The sequence below is a fragment of the Centroberyx affinis genome, unplaced genomic scaffold (assembly GCF_046629955.1).
Source record: "Centroberyx affinis isolate AG114_WGS23_722 - 3 ecotype Tasmania unplaced genomic scaffold, CSIRO-AGI_Caff_v1 ptg002635l_1, whole genome shotgun sequence".
Classification (NCBI taxonomy): domain Eukaryota; kingdom Metazoa; phylum Chordata; class Actinopteri; order Beryciformes; family Berycidae; genus Centroberyx; species Centroberyx affinis.
The window spans coordinates 265,323-285,485 of record NW_027280828.1 but is presented as its reverse complement, the minus strand read 5'-3'; the positions used below and the strand labels follow the sequence as shown (position 1 = coordinate 285,485).

Below are 20,163 nucleotides of genomic sequence, written 5' to 3'. Positions count from 1 at the left end.
CTGTGTTCTTTTTTCCCCCCAATCAACAACTTTGTAATCAAGAAGGCGCACCCAGTCTTAGTCCTTATGCATTCTGGGATAGCAGTAAGCACATATTGTTAGACATCAGGTTCCCATGGCTTGTCAATGAACAAAGCAAAAACAAGCTTGTTAACCTAATCAAATTTATTGATGTGTGCTGCCCTGAGTGTTGTGAGAGAGTGCGGCTAAACAGCTCTTTCTCAAACTGATGGACTAATTCCTTGACACAGGAGACCATTTCTACATCTGGATATTTAGACACCATTATTTTTTGTGTTGTACATGTAGAGAAACAACTGCCTTTTCAATTAATACAAACTAAGAACAGGTGGGCAAATGTGACATAAAGCCTGATGTTCATTTCCTCCATGCCCTTGTGCTGGACAATGCTTATGACCATAGATGAGGCATGTAGGCTTTTCTCTGTACCCATAACATTTTGTTTACACTAGCAGACTCCACACAGAAACATCAATACAAATAAAGGCAGCTCGCTCTCTTACAAAGGCACAACACAGTAATATTATCCGATATGCACATCAGTGCAGTTTGCATCATTTTTAACAATGAGGCATTATATCAGTTTCTCTTTCTCCTCAAAGGGTAACATCACAGAAGTTCATTTTTGAAATATGTTATTTCTCTGCCCTCGGTCAGTTTGGTCTGTATTAATTAACACTCACTGCTGTCCCCTATAGCCATAAAAGGACAGGACTTGTTCCTCCCCCTATCTGTTGTGTGACATTGATGTACGGCTCCCAAGACATTAAAGTGGAAAAGAAGGAAAAGCTGTATTTTTGGAGATCAGGGTACACCTTCTGCTTTGGAAATGATAACACTACTATAAATCACTGATTCCAATTACAGACAAAAAATTCTGTGTTCACAAAATCAGCCAACAAATCATTGTCAAATTAGCAGTTCCAGGCTGTACAGTGGTGCAGCATCACAGATTCAAGACTTGGTTCGTTCGTCTCTGGCTTTAGAAAGATGTTGTGTATTTAAAAATATTGCCAGGGCTGCGGTAGATCAAAGTAATAACACTTATGAATTCTTAAAATGAAAGGTATTCCCCTTTAAATAACACATGAATTTACAGCATTTGAATTCATCTTCCAAATTTGCTGCAATTTCACTTAGAATCAGCAAAGGACTTTGAGTAATTCAAATTCAATTCACCGGACCAAAGCTAATTGGCTTGTTTTGGGGGCTGTAGCTCATATATTTAAATTTTATTGACATTAATGCAGACAGTCAAAACTTAGGCCCACACTCACAATAGGTGTGAGACTTACTGAATATTGCCTCTGAGTGGGCTATAAAATGTCCAGGTGCATGCTTCAACCCCATTACCAACTTGTGGTCTATCATGGGACAGTTGTGGGTAAATGCTTTTATAGCCTACACCAAATGGGCCTTGTCATAATGGGCTTGCCACACTCAATCCAGTGTGGTACACTGCACGTTTTTAGGCAATGTAGATTGCCATTGCTCCCAGCAATAGGAAAAGAGAGACACTGGGCAAAAAAATATTTTAAATGTTTCCTGGCAACAAAATGCTAACCATAACTCACTGCCCTATGAGTGGCATGTTTAAAGAGGAAAATGTTTCATTCCCTAAGCATTTTATTCTAATGACTGTTTGAGGTTGATGCTTGAAGTTGGTGCATCAGAGCGGTTCTCAAAGTGTCTGGGGACCTCGAGGGGTCCTAGGGGACCTCCAGGGGTCCTATAGTTCAATTCACCATCATTTAATTCACTATAAATTATCCCAATTGGAGACTTACAAGAATGACTGTTCTAAACATATGTTTCACTTTCACCACTGTTATCTCCCCAGCCACAGTCTTGACAGTGCAATTCAATACTAAATCACCAACAACAAAAATCTTGCCATATGGGGATCCCTGGAACAACATCTTATCAATAGGGGTTCCACGGCCTAAGTCTGTGGGGGTCCGTGACATGAAAACGTTAGAGAAGCCCTAGTCTATCAGACAATAGTGTGGGCTCCCAATGCCCTTGTAATTAGACTGGTGTGGTTTTACTGGATTCCCCCAATTCCATAACTTAGCAGTGCCATGAAAAGGAGAAAGGATCGATGCAGGGAAACCGAATACATTATATGCAGGGACCATAATTAATATGAACACTGCTTTACAATTTGATACACAAATCCAGACCTACACAGGAAACCAAGCCCCAGCCCAGATAGCCTCGACAAGTGCTGTAGTGTGTGCGCTACCTCACGTTGGAGCCTGTGTGAAGCTTGTTTAATCTAGGTCTAGGACGTGAAAAATCAGAGAAAATTACGAAATTGGCGAGCCTACAAACGCTCAACCACGTTATCTGGTGGAGGAATAGCCTCAAGTGAAATAATTAGCCTAGATGTCAGTGATCACTCTGAACAAAGCTTCATCCCACGGAAAAAAACGGAATTATTAACTCACCTGCTTTCATAGGGGCTGATGTGCGCTCCATCTCGAGATTTTCTCTATCACCATGCCCGTCAATTTCGCTAGGGCAACAGACTCAACCTACAATATTTCCCCCGATTCAATACCAAGCACCGATATCTTTACTCTTATCTGCTGCTTTGCCGCTTTGCTTGAAATTAATATCCTCCTCGCACAGGCTGTGTGTGCTTTGCGCATTCACGACGCCAAGGTCAGGAGCGCCAACGGTTTTAATGGAGCGCCCACCATAGAGATCTCTACGGCGCCCACTGGCAGCGCGTTACTAGGCAACCACCGGGATACGCCAGTGCATTGAATTCACCCTCCAACAACCGACAAAATCCTAATTTAGAAACCATTAACTAACCACCGTAACCTCGGACACCACTCACGTACTCGCATGTTTTGTGCTCAGGCAAAACCCATCCACCTTTTGTCAGATTAACAAGTAGGCTAGCTCTATTCAAGAAGTGAGTACGTGCGGGTGCATGGTGAAAAGATGTATGGGGCGTTATTTGCAAAATATAGCATAACATTTCGTATCAACTGGATTTCGTTGGCATGGGCCTACAGCAAATGGTGACGAGAAGGGATAAAGAAGAACAATAGTTAATCACTTATCCAAGAAAGGTTTTCACATGGGCCATTAGGCATTAAGTTAATATAATATCTTGAGTTGGATTACTAATAAGCTCTACCCATTGCTCCAAGTCTATCAGATATATGGTTATGAATCAGGTTGGGTTGCATGAATACAGCCACTGCCCCTGTTCCCTGGTGCAACACATCACTATGGGAATTGCATCTCCAATGGACCCATGGCTGAAGAACCTTTCAGTGACAGCTGTGAGGCATGAGGCCCACAGCAGTGACCAGTAATTATAGTCCACCCATAGTGCATCGCCTCTTTCTTTACCTAGTACTCGCTGTCCAACAGGCAGGTTGAATGGGTAATGCATGGAGATTGTCTCCATGGCTGGCTGAAAGTAGGATAGTGAACGTTTCAGTAACAGCTGTAAGGCATGAGGGCCACAGCAATGACCAGTAATTGTAGTCCACCCATAGGAGACTGTTGCTGATACACTTCTCTATTTTGGATACTAAGGACACAGAAATAATCATTCAAACTATATCTTGTTGCTGTGGTTTTGACTCTTCCACTCTTCACTACACTTCACCTCTGAGAGTGTAAAAATCTACAGATGCCAGTGTTTATATAAGGCCATCCAACATTTATTAGCACTGGAAATGTAGCTGTGTACCGGCTGCTTGTAGTAATAGGAATTTAAGCTTTTTCTACTGTTTCACTTTTTGTATAGACTTTCTGGATAAGTGTCAGCTAAATGGCTAAAATGCAAATATACACAGTCTACACAGTAGAAATTAACAAACATGTATGAGGTGAAGTCCATGCAGTTGCCTGAATAGTAAACATCTTTTTCAGATATCTCCTTAACTGTGTGCATGCATGGATCCATCGTTTGTTTTTCCTCAGAAACAAAAGGAGGGGTGAACATGAACCTTGATTAATACTAAGGGTTTATAGAATATACTTGTCACTTTAGGCCACACGCCGTGTTGGGGCATAACGTCACAGTAGAGCTGTCTGGTGCAAACTTGGTACAGGCAGGTTGGATCAGTACCTATCACACAGAGATTGCCTACCTGTTTGGCTGGGTAGTTTTATAGTGTAATACAGTGGTTCTAACAGGGCATTACATAATGGATCGACTATCAACATAGTTCCTAGAGGGGACAACTGATTTGTGTGCTGGGCTTTTACGACGTGCACCTTTAATGACATGCATGGCCCAAGGGGTGCAACCCTGTATACTTGCCATTATTACCCATGTGGCACGCCAAGATAGCCAACAAGTGCATTTTGAAAAGTAGAAGTTTTAATTAAAGACATAATTTCTAGTCCCGAATTTTGCAGTCATGGACATTTTCTCTCCACATGAACTCTCTCAAGTGTGGGCTGAATCAGCTTGATTGGGGAGAAAGCATAAAGCAGTTTCCGTGGCCAATGGGTGTGCCAGGGCATCCGTTATTAGTGTTGCATTCACATCCCGCAGCGAGAAGAACACCGGACAGCGTTCATTTTCTTTCAACATCAACAGATTCACATGTGAAGCTGGTAGGGATTCGGTGCCTTGCTCAAGGACACTTCAGGTCCTCCAGTTGAGCGGCGGTCTCTCTACTCTACTCTCACTGCCCTCAACTCTCTGTATAAAACATGAGGAATGCTTTTTTTTTTTTTTACCCAGGGAAAGTTGATTGAGCATGCCTGCTCTTTTACCCACAGCGCTGTTGCCATGGTGCCGTGGGCATCAAAAGGCAAATTCATGTCAGTCAGGCAGCCACCACACACTTCATTCTCATATACCCGCCATGCCCTATCAAACTTCTTACCTTTTTGGTCACAATTCACAAACCTCTCTCACATGGACTGTGGCTGATGTTTGCACTTTTACAATTTGTTTTGAATTTGTTTTTTAGCAACCTATTGTCTGCAAAACCACAAATGTGCTGTGGGACTGTTCAGAATCTGTATTTGTTCAGCAATGCCCTGCTTCAGATTCACAGTTCCATACATTCACACCTGGGAGCTGCCCAGTACGACCCAGGACACTCACTTCTGCTGTTTGCCACTGATCAGTTCGGGGCTAAGTAAAGTTCCTTGCTCAAAGGCACCTCAACATTAGCTGCTGAGGGAGAAGAGGCTGCTTTTCATTCACTCATTCTCCCTGTCAGGCCCAGATTTCCCCAGATGGTGCAGGGACTCTAACTGGCAACCTTCCAATCACAAGGCTGTGTTCACTGCTGTCTCCCTATTTTAAAAGATGAAACACACCCTTTATAACTCTCCCTGTGATGAATTGGTAAAATACATCCTTGTTGTTATAGTACAGTAGGCCTTGCTCCCCCTACATCCAACCATCCCCCCCCCTCATTAGCTCTTATGTAGAATCCACCTAAGGAGCAGAGCTGCATCTTAAGTCTGCCCTCTTTCTGATGAGGGTCAGTATTGCCTTTGTTTTCTGGATTCCCAGCAGTCCCGTCTGATCCTTCTTTTCCTCTGCTTTGTTCTTCAGGACCTATTGCAGCATCTGCCAAGTGTTGAGTAGATACAAGCACCCCCCAACAACTTACAGTGCTTTCACCTTTCTCCTCTCCCTCCACTGGTAGATATGATAAATACTGCACAGTCTTTCCTGTTGTCTTGTCACCTCTTGTCTTTTTTGGCAATGTACCCATATTCCTTTTTTAAATTTTTTTTTTTTTTTAACTTTTGTTGAGGTATTTATGTACCCATTTCCTTAAATCAGTTACTATGTTTATTTCATTTTATAGCATCATCAGGTTGTGTTGATATATGTGATCATTTGTGTAAATAAAACAACCTAAAGATATCTCTTTGTTTTATGAATACTCCATAAATAGATTAGATTGGATGAAACTTTAATGAACCCCATGGGCAAAGTAGGTCATGGCAGCAGTAAAGAATAGAGAATAGGTAAGAGTAGAGAAAATAGAGAGGACTGAAGCTACTGGAAACAAACAAGACAAAATAACATATTGTGGATAATACAACAAACAAATCAATAAACACACAGAATCCTTGTTATCAGATTTACAGATGAGCATATGTTTGCAGTTCACAGATCTACAATTTTCAGCATATATGCAGTGTGTGCAAAATGTGCATCACTGGTGTAGGTCTACAGATGGAAGAAAATATGCACACACAGAAATATGTCAAGATGGCAAATGTGCACTGTAAGCTATTCATATTAATACATTTACAGTTGTAGGTAACATATGTAAATACATGCACCTTAACCCAACAATTCAGTGAAGTAACCCAATTACCACCAGTTTACCCTTCAAACCTGCATTAATATGCTGCCCTGCAACAGTTTGCTCCTGTTTCCACAGGATTTGACATACCTCATGCAGCAGGGCTTCGCAGCAAAAGAAGGACCGGTTTAATTTCAGATTTCATTTGCTAGAGGTTTCCAGTACACTGAGGGACAGAATGGCAGAATGTATTAGTGTATTTTCTGATGATAGGTTTCACTCTCTCCACTGTTATTTCCCCACCAACAGTAGGCCAGACCATGCTTTATAGCTATAGATAATATCTAACAACAAAAATCGTCTCAGAACGGAGTCACTGGCCTAATGTAGCCTATATGTAACTGGGAGTCCCCGATGTTAAACAGGTTGACAACCTCTCGTATCAGGTGCCAGTCAAACACATACACGCCCCACCCCTCTTCAACAAAAAAAATAAAACAACTTCCGCGAGTCCTTCAACTATCCCGTGATGCATTGCGCGAGCCTAATCTTTGCAGTTAGATAGTTCATTAAGCTAATAAGAAAATGTGTTATTTTGGATGGTGTTATCATTTGCATTTTCACCAGCGTGTGGTATGAACACCAAAAAGTTAGCTAAGTTTCCGAAACTAGCTCAAGGCGAGAGCTGAGGAGGCGAGGAGGCTGCAGTTGTAACTACGGCAACGACGAGTGACGTGACCCGCGGGAGAACAAACACTTTTTATGAAGCACCCAAACACATCGGGTTGCTTTCCCCTTAACTTTCGCTGTGATTTCCCATGACAGGCGTTTAACATGGATAGACACAGCTTGGAAAAAGAAAAGCTCATCGCACCCACTGATTTCACTGCACCAGCTGTTTCAAGTAAGTTGCTCGTTCTAGCTGCATTATAATATTGACATATTTCGCTCGCAGTCGCAAGCAAATACTAACGGCTAGCTAAGTAAAATAACCCAATACATGCCTAGTTAACGGTAGTTTGTAACGTTGTTTAGTTAGCTTGTGTGCATAGTAACACGAAGACGAAGTTAGGTGTTTTCTTTGGGAGGGAAAGTTGTCATGTTGACTCTGGTGGCTTCAAAGCTCAAAGTTAAAAGGTTTGAATTCTCCATAAGTTAACGTTTGTTTGCTTTTCTGTGGTTGGTACTGACACCAGCCAGTTAGTTACAGTGCCTACGTAGGTTCATAAACCATACCTACTTTCTCCAGAGCTGGCACAGCTCTAAAACGAAATGTGGAGATGGCTATGCAAGACTATACCTAACCTAACAGGACTATACATAGACTATACACACTAGACATATTCACATCAAATTCTGTTATCTAGGGAATATCCAGAAGGACCTGATGCCCCCATCGCATTTCACATCAAGTGTCCAGTCTGCTGGAGTGCTCAGAGGTGTTCAGAGCCAAGGGACAACACCTATCTCCTGGATGAGGCCAAGCCTAACATCAGCAACACCAGTGGACCCTAGTCCTGCCAATCCATGGCTTGTCATCACTCAGGCCCAACAGGAAATCCTGGAATTGCGAAAGGAAAATCAGAGAATCATGATGTTACAAGGAGACAGCCTAAGAGGGAGGAACCCTATAGATCACTCTACAGACTCGAGGGCAAGGTATCTCACAATATATCGAATATGCCTTATTTGGTCTATAATTCTTACCATTAACCTCTGTCAATTGGCAGAAATATTAGACATGAGCAGCTCCTCTTCCTTAAACACAGATCTGCAGAGAGAAGTGAGCCGTGGTCCAGGTGGGAGACGGAGTGGCGACTGGAGGTGGAGAAGCACAAGGCTGAGGCTGAGAGGTTGAAGGGGCAGGTGGAGGCACTGAAGGACACTGCAGGGAGACACAGGGATGAGATGCGAGACAAAGACAGGGTCCTGAACAGGTATGAGATATGTGTATGTAGTGAAGCAGTGTTGTAAATTGTTTGTTGTAGCGTGCATGAAATGCTTTGCAATGGGGTAATTTTATGGTTGGGTCTGATATTATAGTTATCATTAGACTAAACATTACAGACATTTGTGATGAATCATTTTGAACAAGATCAACACGGCTTAAACTTCTGTACTGCAGACAGAGTCATGAAATGGATGCAATGCGTGACGAGTTATGTAAGGCTAAGACTGAACTGTGCCAAATCAGAGAGGAGCTCAATCAGCGCAGAGAGGAAAAGGACAAAATTGACTCACAGGTAATGTTGTCTACCTACAAAATAGTTCAATTGTTGATGTCAGCCAATATCATCTGTGCCTTGCTGGTATTTTGTGAAAATCTAAAAATTGATTTAATGCTGGCTTGTTGTCTGTGTTCACCACAATTGACAAGCTTTGATTAAATCAGATTTGCTACGCTCAGTTTCACATATGACAAACATTCTGCAACATCTGATCTTGAATTAATACCATATTTTTCTTTGCAGCTTGAAAGACTTCAGAGGGAGTCTGGTGGGGAAATTGCAAGGCTGAGGAGGGATGCAGAGCGGAGCAGAGAAGAGGCCCAGGAGCTCGCTCTGAAGGCTGAGATGGCCAGGCTACAGGCTGGGGAGGAAGCCAAACAGCACACTCTTAGACTGTCAGAGCAATTGGAGGAATCACAGAGGAAGCAGGAGATGGAGGTGTGTGGAGAATCTATTCAAGGAAATTGATACCATCACTAAGCTTACAAATACTTGAGGGAACAGGGTGGTATAGTGGGTTGGGAGATCAAACCCTCATGTTGGCAAGCATCCGCCCTGCTGAAGTGTCCTTGAGCAATACACCAAATCCCTACCAGCTACAGCAGTGCTATTCTGTATCTTAGCAGTGCTATTATAACCCTACCTTTGACCTTCCTCTGGAGGGGGGCAAGTGAAAAGAGAATTTCAGTAAGGTATTACAGTGTTATTAATACTTTTCATTGTTCGCCTCTGTTCACTCTAGCTGCAGCAGTTGACTGCTACCTACAGTACAGAGCTGGCCACTGCAAGACAGACCAACAGTGAACTACAGGACAGACTTCATTTAATGACCTCAGAGGTGCTGCAGCTGAAGAGCAGTCTGATGGATGTGTCTACTGAGCGAGATGGGCTGAAAGAACATCTAAGGTGGTACATTCAGTGGATACAATACAGTGGATTTTAATGAAAGTCCTGTAAGTAATGGGAACTAAACTTCTGAAGCATTTGCTCTCAGATTCACTGACATTTATTGGATGTTGTTGTTTTGCATTTTTCAGCCAAATGAGACAGGCTTTTGAGACACAGTCGGCAACACTGCAGAGCCTTAGAAATTACATTGGACAACTTTCCCCAGAGAGAGGAGAGAACGAGAGACTAACTGAAACTGTTGAGGTGGAGACAACATTGATTTAAAATCAATTCACTGTTAACTAATTGCATGAGGATAAAGCAAGCTTGTGCCTTTCTTTTCGGTAGTGTAAAGAAAGTGTTGTGTAGCCAATTAAGTATAAAATTGATAAATCCATGTGCATATTAGTGTAATTCATGCCCTTATATATGCTGAAATGTTTGTAGTACATCATTCTAATCTTGATTATTCTGTAGAGGCTAAACAAGGAGAAATCGGCTCTTCAGATGACCACAGAGCTTTTGACAGTCAGACTTAACTCTGTGAATGAGATATTGACCCTTCAAGAGGAGACAATAGTTAAGAAGGTGAGTGTTTGTTCCTCAGTTAATTTCAAGTTTCAATTGCACTAACCACCGCCTCACTACCCAGACGAGACCTTATGAGTTCATCACAAGGTAAAACATGTATTGTACTGAGTACTATTGTTGTGTACATGTAAGATAAAAATAAAAAAGATAGATTAAATGTTGCATACCTGCTGAGGCTGCTAGCCAGTAGTGACTAACTTCTAGCTCTTGTTTAGCTTGTACCTAGTGTAGACATTAGTGTAGAACTTGTTGGTTTTTAAAAATGGATTTGGGCCTTCCAATTCGGTTTATAACAGATGTTTTGGGCACATTGACACAATATGGTACACTGTAGCTGCTATTGTTTATGATTCTGCTGTAAGACTGCAGTACTGCCACTTGTGTGATCAACAAAATACCCCAAAGCTCAGCTGTGTGTGTGTGTGTGTGTGTGTGTGTGTGTGTGTGTGTACGTGCGTGCGTGTATGTTAAAATAGACCTTGTCAGATCCACTACTGAAGAATGGTTCTAAAGGCCTTCAAGTGCTTCAGCTCTGGAGAGAGAAAGTCTTCACGTTGTGCGTCCAGCTTCGTTCAAAGGACATTGAACGAAGAGGAGAGAAGGATAATCTTCTTTCAACAGTAAACAACAATCGTACCCATAGTATACCACAGTACAATCAAGTCCTATGTGTTTGAAACTGTGTTAAGAGTGCTTGTTGCATTGTTGTGTGTCTTAGGTGAGATCCATTGAGCAGCAGCTCAAACAAAAGCAGCACCAGGCGAGTGTGCTGCAACACAGTCTGGATGACAGGATAGCTGAGCTGGACCTGGAGAGAGTGGCCAGGGAGGTTGGTATCAGAACAAGTGATACGACTGTGTGGCTATTGTAAATTTTACTGATGCACAATGAATTCACAGCTGCTTAGGAAAGTGATAAACACATGTACAGTTTTACCACAGCAGAGGACGCTGATTACATGAAAAACTTACTTAGGTTATAGTAGCAGTTGAGGGTTCGAGAAGGGCAGCTGGGCATGACACATTCTCAAAATTGAGCATTAGATTTGTGTCATATACTCTGATATGTGGATGTTTTTTTGTCTTTCCAGACATTGAAACAGGACTTGGCCCAGGCTCACAGGGAAAACTTACAACTGAAGTCATGTAGTCAGAAAGCAGAGGCTGAACTTAAAACCTTGACAGAGGCACTCCAGAGGTAAACATTTTTACCTGAATCTAAAATGAGAGGATCAATTGGAGGAAAAAAGTAATTAAAGCAATTGCCTTTGTTAATGTTGGAAGATGCTTTGGAGTTTAAACTGTATTTTCCTCACATGTTTTCCTCATAGATTCAACCTGGTATTTCAGGCTAAGGTGGCAGAAGTGGACGCAGCTCAAGCAAGGCTCAACGTTTTTACCCAGAGGCTAACTTTTGCTAAAAGACGAGTGGAGACGATCCAAGGTGCGGTTGTACTGTAGGTTAATGTGGTGATTGTAGTAGTTCAGCTTGAACTGTGCATGGCTGATTAAAGAAAGTCATTATGTTTTTGCTTCACAGGATTGATCATGAGGAGGGTGGCTCTGCAGAAAGTGCAGCAGGCCAATAAATTGACAGACCAGACTGCTGACAGGTATGAGGTTCCGCTGATCTTTGCCCAACTCGGCTGAAGTTGATTGTATTAACTGTTTATACATGCACAAAACATTTGCTTTTGTTTTTAGTTTACAGGATAAACACATAGGCCAGTTAATTTTGAATATGTATCTTCTATTATCTACTTGTAATTCTAATGAGAGCTATGAGTTTGCAAAGTGCTTTACACAAAGGCATATGAACAAGAAATGGTAAAGCACATAAAAAATTCTGTTTCAACTCTGTTGAAATTTCTATTAGGTTGGGACCAATTGGGCTTCTCCAGTATTCACTTTTAATAAGATCAGTCCTGTTAGGGGATTATTAGGCTGCATGTAAAAATTGTCACTTTCTTGCAAGTTAAGAGAGTGCCCTGTTTTGTATGACACTCTGTCCCAGTGTTTACTTGGCTTACTGCTAGCTTATTTGCTCTGCCACCTTGTCTGTGTTGCCCCTCCAGTATCAGAAACCTCCAGGCAGAGCTTAACTTGGTGTGTGAAGAGAGAGACAAGCTCACACAGGAGCTCAAAAGAACCCCGGAGCTCATCGAGAAAACTCTCGCTGATCTGCGAGAACAGTGTGAGTATCCTCGTGATTTAATACATATTATTATGCATTATCTGTTTATCTGTAGCATACCCACTTTTTAGCAATATCGTGTTTCATTCTGCCTTTGTAACCTCTCCCCCTCCCTCTCAGTTGAGAGTAAAGTTAGGCAGCAGCAGCAGGAGTTGGAGCAGAGCTGGGTGGAGGTCCAGGAGGCTGCGGCTGGCAGAGAGGAGGCCCAGCAGAGCCTGCAGCAGACCCAGACCCAGCTGGAGGAGAGCAAGGTCAACCTGGAGCAACTCCGCTCTCAGCTGCTCAGCCAGCAGGAGCAGAGTGAGCGGGGTGAGGCAGGGGCTACGTAAAGCTGCTCACTTTTTTTTTTTTTTTTTTAGCCTTTACTTATCCAGGGAAAGTTGACTGAGCGCTCATGCTCTTTTTCAGCCACATCCTTCTGGCTCCAGATATTCACACCTGGGAGCAGTCTGCTATTGCTAGCTTCTGCTGCTACATACATCAAATCCACCATGCAGCAATCATTTCATTCAAATTTTGGCTTTTAGATTGGTTCACTAGAAATTCCTTTGTCTTCAGTGCACCAACCATGAATTTGCTGCTGGCTCCAATTTTAAAAGTTGGAATACAAGTCCACTTCTCCAACCTCTAGGCTATTGCCACCTTGCTTTGTTGGAAACCATTCTGCTCTACCGTGCCTGCATGGTAATGATCAATTAACCTGAAATTAATTTAATCAGTTCCTTGTATGTGTAGTTCCCACTTTGTGTGAAGATTTGCTGACAGATGTATCAAAATCCAGTGTATGACCTGAGGTATATTGAAATTCTCGTTGAGGAATGTTGTATTTGTTCCTCTTCAGCCCTGCATGAGAGAGTGTCTGAGATGGAGGACCGCTGTGCTGAGAGACTGAGAGAGATGGAGGCTCAAGTCAATGCTGCCAGGAGAGAGCACACCAAAGCAGGTAGAGGGATCAGCACAGTGCCACCTCAGCCTACACTGGTTGGAAGTGTGGGTTGGAGTCGTACCTGCATTGCTGCGCATGATCTAATGCGGTTGGAATTGTTTACACAGTATAATGTTCCCATGGCTATTGCTCTGTCTGTATTGTCTCTTGCAGTGATGACTTTGCGACAGTTTGAGAGACAGGCAGCAAGGAGACGGGATCAGATGAGAGAAGCACAGCACTTGCAGAGTGAACACACAAAGAGGGACGTCCAGGATTTACATAAACAACTAAAGGAGACGGAGAAGGACAAAAACCTACTATTGGTAAGGCTTTTTCAAGGTTAGGTAAAAATCAGTTTGTTCAGAAATTATGTTTCTATTTTCACAGTTGTTTTTGTCCTTCTGTGAACTGAATGTGTTCCAGGCCACTGTCCATGAGAGAGGGCTGTTGAGTGAGTATAAGAGAGTTCGCACAACCGCTCTGCAAAACTCTGCTGCTCTCAGTGAACAAGCAGAAAGACCTTCAGAGAGGAGCTGCTGCGTGGGAGCAAAAGCCCCGCTACCTGCCAAAGGTAACTATAGTGTCTTGTTGTCATATTGACTCTTCACGCCACTGCTCGGGCAGAAGGTCAGACTGTTTGTTTTTTTAGTGTTAACATCTACACAGACACTATTGACCTGAGCAGTGGCCTGTTTGTACCCTGTCAGAGACACTCCTGTCGGTGCTGGAGGAGCTGCAGACTCTCAGCGCTGCAGTGGTCCACAGCTCCGACGACTCCGCTGAGGAGGAGGGGCAGGGTGACGGAGCGGGACCGTCCACAGCCAGCCCACAAAGCTGATACTCAGGTGTAGCATTATAGACTTCATGATTTATTTGAGCCAGGAAACATACTTTTAGTTTATAGCAAAGGTGGGCAAGTAGGATGCTATTGGGAACCAAAATATATAGGCCAGCAATAAATAGAGTGATAGCTACCTAATGCAAAGATATGCCTAAATTTGACAGCAATAGATTCCTAAGATTTAAGAATTGCTTTCACATCATCTTCTGTTTCACAATGCGTCTGTCATACAGATGGCTGTTGCAGAGAATATTGGATACACAGTGGCTAGAAAAAGTATTTGTTAACTTGGTGCACATTTTCCTGTGCTTCAAAATTCTTTGTGAAATCTACGCAAGTACTCTTGGAAAGGAAATTTAAGAAATTCACATGAATGTTTAAAATTCCAATAACAGAATAGTCTGGTTTGTCAAAGCATTCATTCTCTTGCTTGGACTAACTCACCTCACTGGCAAAAATATGTTCAACATTTCATATTGAATGTTATTCATATTTCTTTAGATTGTAATTGGACATATTTAATAATATGTTTCCTTCAAAATTGGCCATCAAAATATCTTGAATAATCCACCAAATGAAAGTGGTATGACTTGTGGGGAAGTAAATGAATTATGGTCGTAAGTGCTTGACATTGTAACAAACTAATAGGAATCTGCTCTGTTGACCTTGCTAATAGTTATGTGCCATGTCTTACTTGTCAGTGTGATATAATAAAGTATCTTAATATTGCAAACTCTGAGGTGGTGTTTTGCATAACTTATGCCAAAAGTATTTTGGACAGTAATTGTGGAACAATTCATGATTTGGTATGTACCTCGACATGGTTCAGTACAATGGGTTGTCAGTATCAGTAGCAAGGTCGAAACCCACAATGTGGCAGTTGGTAATACTAACCTTCTCAATTTTAAATAAAATATTTTCATATTATATAGTCATATTTTTAGTATTTCCATCAACAATTCTTAACATCCATTTAAGTCCATTTAAGTGCCAGGGCTTAAGAGTTATTTGAGAAGGTTCACAAATTAGGTTCTGACACAGCAAGTTTTCTTATGATTGGTACATCTGCCCTGCCTCACTTTGTATTAGACTGGGACAGTATGGCAGACCTATATGATTTCATCTTAGGAAAAAAAATCAATGTTTGCTATTTGTAGTGCCTCCATATAGGTCATTTTTAAAATGACTTAGTAATAGGATGGATGCTGATAAACATCATGATGAGCCACATAATTGGACCATTTGTCATGTCATGAGTTCTAATATATTTTGTGATGGTTCAAAGTTTCAAGCCTCTAGGTTAAAGCCTCTCATGGGAAACCGAGGGAGAGCAGTGGGAAAATACTAATAAACTCTAGACTTTCCTATTCTGTTCCTAACAGCATCAAAAATAATTTGCAGAGACACACTGCTTGCTAGAGAGGTGATCCATCTTGCAAAGTGGAGGATGAATGCATCAAACATTATGAAAAGAACATTATGGGGAGTTCAGCAGTTCACTGGTGCTTATTTCTGGTGGCCGAGAGTTGGCAAAACAACATGTAAGACTATGAACTCAAGAGAACATATTTGATATGTAGTCTGTATTTGTAGATCAGCTCAAAAGCATTATTTGGTATCAAAAGGGCCTTCATGTAACTACAGCTTTTTGTCTTTTGAACACTGAATGCTTCTGTCATAATAAGCAATAGTGCGACACTCTGGTGACACTCTGTAGTCATTTTGTATATGAACATGTATCATGACACCTGGATAATTTTAAAGGGATACAAAATACCTTTGTGTCAGTCGAGCCATGTCATCATTGGCTCTTGATCTCCACATTCTTCCCAACTCTTGTTTATGTAATTTACTGTAGATAACACACAGTTATGTCCTAACTAGTGGATTGGTAACAAGCTACATTGTATTATCACTATTCACGAGTCATTACAAGCAAATCTCAAAGTACTACAAAAAAAAACAATTCAAAGCAAATCATGTCTCTAGTTTGTATTTTGAGTTTTAAACAGCAGAGGGCGATGTTGTCAAAGATGACAGCAGCAGATGATTTCCACCATTTTACTGGCTTTTACTCTTCTCTATTTAGTCATTGTTTTTTCTTGATCATTTGCACACTATCTTTATTGTGATATCATTGAAGACAATGAAGAACACAAAAATTAGAAATGTGAACCTATATGTGTGAGAGTTAACCATTAACTTATCAACTTTTTCATTAGTTTCCTTTTTCAACAGGTCAAAAAACAGCCCGCAAACACATTCTGAATACCATGAGCTAATTTTTAACAACATCAAAAAACAACAGGGTCAATTTGGTAATGAGGTTTTACAGACATTTGTCTTACCTCCAACATTGAGCTGGACACTCAATGATGCAAACTGACACATTTCCTAGTATGAGACGAAATGTGTACATGTAGTGAAAAAAAATCTACATATAAATACTTGAATAAATGTGCAGAGGAGACTTGTCCACCAGCATGTATTGCCCCCTCTACTTTGATGTTTCTCCACAAATTGCAAACTGAAATCTTGTCAACACCGTGAGAACAGGTTTCTAATGAAAAACTGTCAGGATGATGCAAAATGGTTGCTCCATCCTTGAGCCCAGCAAAAATGAATGTTATAATATACAACCTGCATAAATGCATTTATGCATTTTCGTTGCCTCAGCAGTGCGGAAAGAGTGGCACAGCAGCGAGACAACATAGTAGTAAACTAATGAATAATTTAGTAGAGCATAGCGATCCAGACAAGACATGAAATAAATGAGGTAATAAAAAGCAATCAATAAGCTCCCAATGCATTTTATTAACAATTGAAAACTAATGGCATGTAAAATAAGCGATCCAAATCAGCAAGTGGGTGCCAGCATAGCATAGGCACTTAACTTGTGTTACTGTGTCCCTGGATCACAGCATACAGTGCTAGACCACTGGATCGTAAAGTGGGTCTGGACTCTGGAATTGTGTGTGTGTGTGTTGTAGTTTGGGATAGCTTGAAATTTCAGGCAAATGAATCATCAGAATCAAATCCATAACTGACTGATTTTCCTAATACATATATGGTATCTTCCTGCATATGCAGTTACATTACCACTGACCTTAAATCAAACCAGTGATGTGTCACTAGCTTCACTGATGTAGCAAAGCTTTACGACTGTTAGACTGCTGCCTTTTTACTGATAGACTGCAAAGTATTGGTGTGCCTGAACCCGTCTGAACCCCCTTCCCCCTGGTTCTGAGGCTGCTAACTGTGCTGTCAGAGTGCAGTGTGTCAAGTCAGAACATCTGCTGTCGTCGGCCCTGCCTGTCACCAAGTGTCTGCGTCAAGGCTCATCTCTACTCTTTTTTTCCCAACATAAACAAGATTCCCACACCTGCAGGTGGTTCCTCCATCCATTTGTACTCAGATGGCACAATCTTGGCCTTTCACTGAATTGTATTTTCAAGAGAGGGTTAATAGCCGTTATCATCATTAAACCTTGTATTAAATATTCATAAGACACCCCCTCTGACACACACACATTCACACACTCACTTCTTACAAATAGCTGGGGATTTGGCAAGAATGCCTTAATGTCCAGCACATTGAGAACTGGCTAGCAAAGGTCAGATCCTGCCCCAATTTTCAATACCTTAACCGTTCATCCTTCACTTATTCTGCTTTCCTCTCTTAACTGGCCATAACCCAAGTCAGACCTCACATGGTCTGACTCCCCCTATTTGGAGAACCTATTACAAACTTTCATCCTCCACCCGTGATACATTCTCTGCCTGTCACATTTTGCCACATGTCCCCAAAGTCAAGTCCTCTTGGGGCCAGTCCTCATTTAAGTTCGCTACAGCCAGTGACTGGAATATGCTGCAAAAGTCCCAAAAACTGGTAAATTTTTATCTCTCTAACTCTGTAACTCTAAAATAACGTCTCAGATATGTTATTTTAAACATACTGCTGTTTCACATCCCAATAAGCTACTTTCTTATTTGCTGCCCCTAATATTTAAAAATGTTTTGATGATGCTCTTTTTACTTTTTGCATTTTGCTTTACTGCTTGGTGTTTGTAGTTTACTATATTGTGTTCAAATGTCTTATCTTATCTTATCTTATCTTATCGTGTCTGTTGAGTTACTTAATCATGTAAATAGTCTTTATTTTAATTTCATATCACTATTATAATCAATATTGCAGAGAGACCATTGCATTTTTTAATCAGAGCACTCAGATGAGAATAGCACTGTGGATGTGTATGTACTACATGTATGACTTTTTCAAGCAAAAATGTCTTGCGCAGTGCCTTGGACTGTGTGCCCCAGTCCGTATCTTTGTCAAAGTTCTTGCAGGCCTGAGGTCAGAGTGAACTTGGATTTGTGTCTGAGGCTGATGTGATCCAGTGAGTCAGTGGAGTCGACCACCAGCGCTGCATGCTGCATCAGAGCATGGTGGATGGTTGTGCACTGCTGTGGCAGGCCATGCTACAGGGTAGAACAGCGGCCACAGAGGAGCTGTGTGAGGAAAAGCAGCCAAGTAACCCTATTTATAGATGCAGGCAGTGTGGGGCTTTGTTTGGGGGATTTCAGTGGACTCAACTGTCCAATCTTCAAACTGAATGCCAGCTTTTATATGGAACAGCAACACTTTACAGTATTTTCCTATTGCACTGCCTTACTGTAGTGGGTTTAAATGAGGCCAATATTTATAGTCCTTTTTTGCTGTCTGCTTTGCTGAAGGGCAAACTACTGTAGTATACCGACCTCTGACAATTGACAAAAATAGATGACAAGAGTTCTGTTTCATTGTGGACCCCTGACTAAGAGCATGGACTCCACCATTAAGAGACTCTTAACTATAAGGATGTATCATAGAAAGGGAAATTGCTGTTGCAATGGGACAACATCCTTCTTTTTCCGGTAGCCACTGAATGAATTACAGCTGGATAATACAATGACAAACATTTCACTCTAGCTAATAAATCTCTAATAAATGTTTAATATTGATAACTTATTGTTCTTGATTTTCAGATCAGAAACTGAATAGTCTACCAGCAGGTTTACCTAAATGAGTGATGTTTCCAGCTATTATAGATACCTGAGGTGTTTCCACACACAATTTGATTTATTGTAACATCTAAGCTCAATATTAACTCAGGAAAAGTATAAGCAATGAACATGCCTCTCCAATAAGCTCCTTTAAGAGCAAGGTTAGATAATGGATTTCAATAAGATATATGCCATATGGTTGCATTTTGAAATGAGGGTGCTTTGTGATAGATATTCCTCCTCTATTATTAATACCACAGTGGAACCAACTTAAAGACTCTACATATTCTTTTGTTTTTTAGTTTTAAATCAGTGTGCGCTCATACACCAGGTAGTATGGTAGAAGTCCTCTGCAGCCTGAGGACATCCACATACCAGGAAGTAGCTCAGTGATTTTCTAACAATAGTGGGTTTGTCAACGGATGCATTAAATATGTTGTTTAGTAGTTACGACAACACTGTGCTACCACAGCACTTTGCTGTTAACAGGTGGAGTTATTAGAGTCATTGTAGTTTCACTTGCTCCAGTAATGCAAACCCCCAAGCACCTAAAAAGCACTAGCACAATTGTTTAACTAAAATTACCTTAGATTACTCTTGAATGGAGGCCACAGTCTGACTGTCGAAGTATATTAGCATTCTTTGGATCAATATTTAAGTAGCAACCAGCATCATGATGTTTTCTCCTCAATTCATCATGTTCACCATCTCCTTACACAAATGGATGCTGTTTCAGTTTTACTATTTGGCTGTGCTTACCTTGCAACCCTCACTGAAGTGCATTTAATATGCATCTAAAACACCATCTATAGTTTTCAGTTGCTGTGTGTTGGTGTCATTGCAAAATGTTGGCAGTAGCATTTAAGAGTAAGTGCTTTGCAATTGGAGGAGACAGTACTGCAAGCAGTTAAGACTGGGATCAGTTTCTACTGGCATGAATAGCAGAGGCAAAATGGCAAAACTGAGATCATATGAGAGATTTTGGAGCACTTTTGGGGCATAGCCAAACTGTCTTTTCTGAGATTTCTTACCCATTATTTGACATAAAGGCATTATTGTGTAGTGATAGGTTGTCACAATGACTTACACTGATGAAAAAAATGAAATTGCTGGAGAGTGTGTGGTCCAAAATTCACTCCATAGTTTTAGAGGCCTTGAGAACTATGAAGAAAGT

At 41.3% G+C, this 20,163-nt stretch overlaps 1 protein-coding gene across 1 annotated transcript; it reads left to right on the top strand.

Annotated features, from left to right (window-relative positions):
- Positions 1–6,927: 6,927 nt before the first annotated feature.
- Positions 6,928–14,671, top strand: cchcr1 (coiled-coil alpha-helical rod protein 1). The gene is made up of 19 exons (XM_071534926.1): positions 6,928–7,182; positions 7,646–7,937; positions 8,048–8,215; positions 8,404–8,521; positions 8,750–8,944; positions 9,249–9,412; positions 9,544–9,658; positions 9,872–9,982; positions 10,462–10,605; positions 10,704–10,814; positions 11,076–11,182; positions 11,316–11,428; positions 11,525–11,597; positions 12,060–12,178; positions 12,299–12,487; positions 13,020–13,121; positions 13,278–13,429; positions 13,530–13,677; positions 13,814–14,671. The coding sequence occupies exons 1-19, from the start codon at positions 7,113–7,115 to the stop codon at positions 13,942–13,944; spliced, it is 2,622 nt and encodes an 873-aa protein (XP_071391027.1). The 5' UTR covers positions 6,928–7,112; the 3' UTR covers positions 13,945–14,671.
- Positions 14,672–20,163: the final 5,492 nt, after the last annotated feature.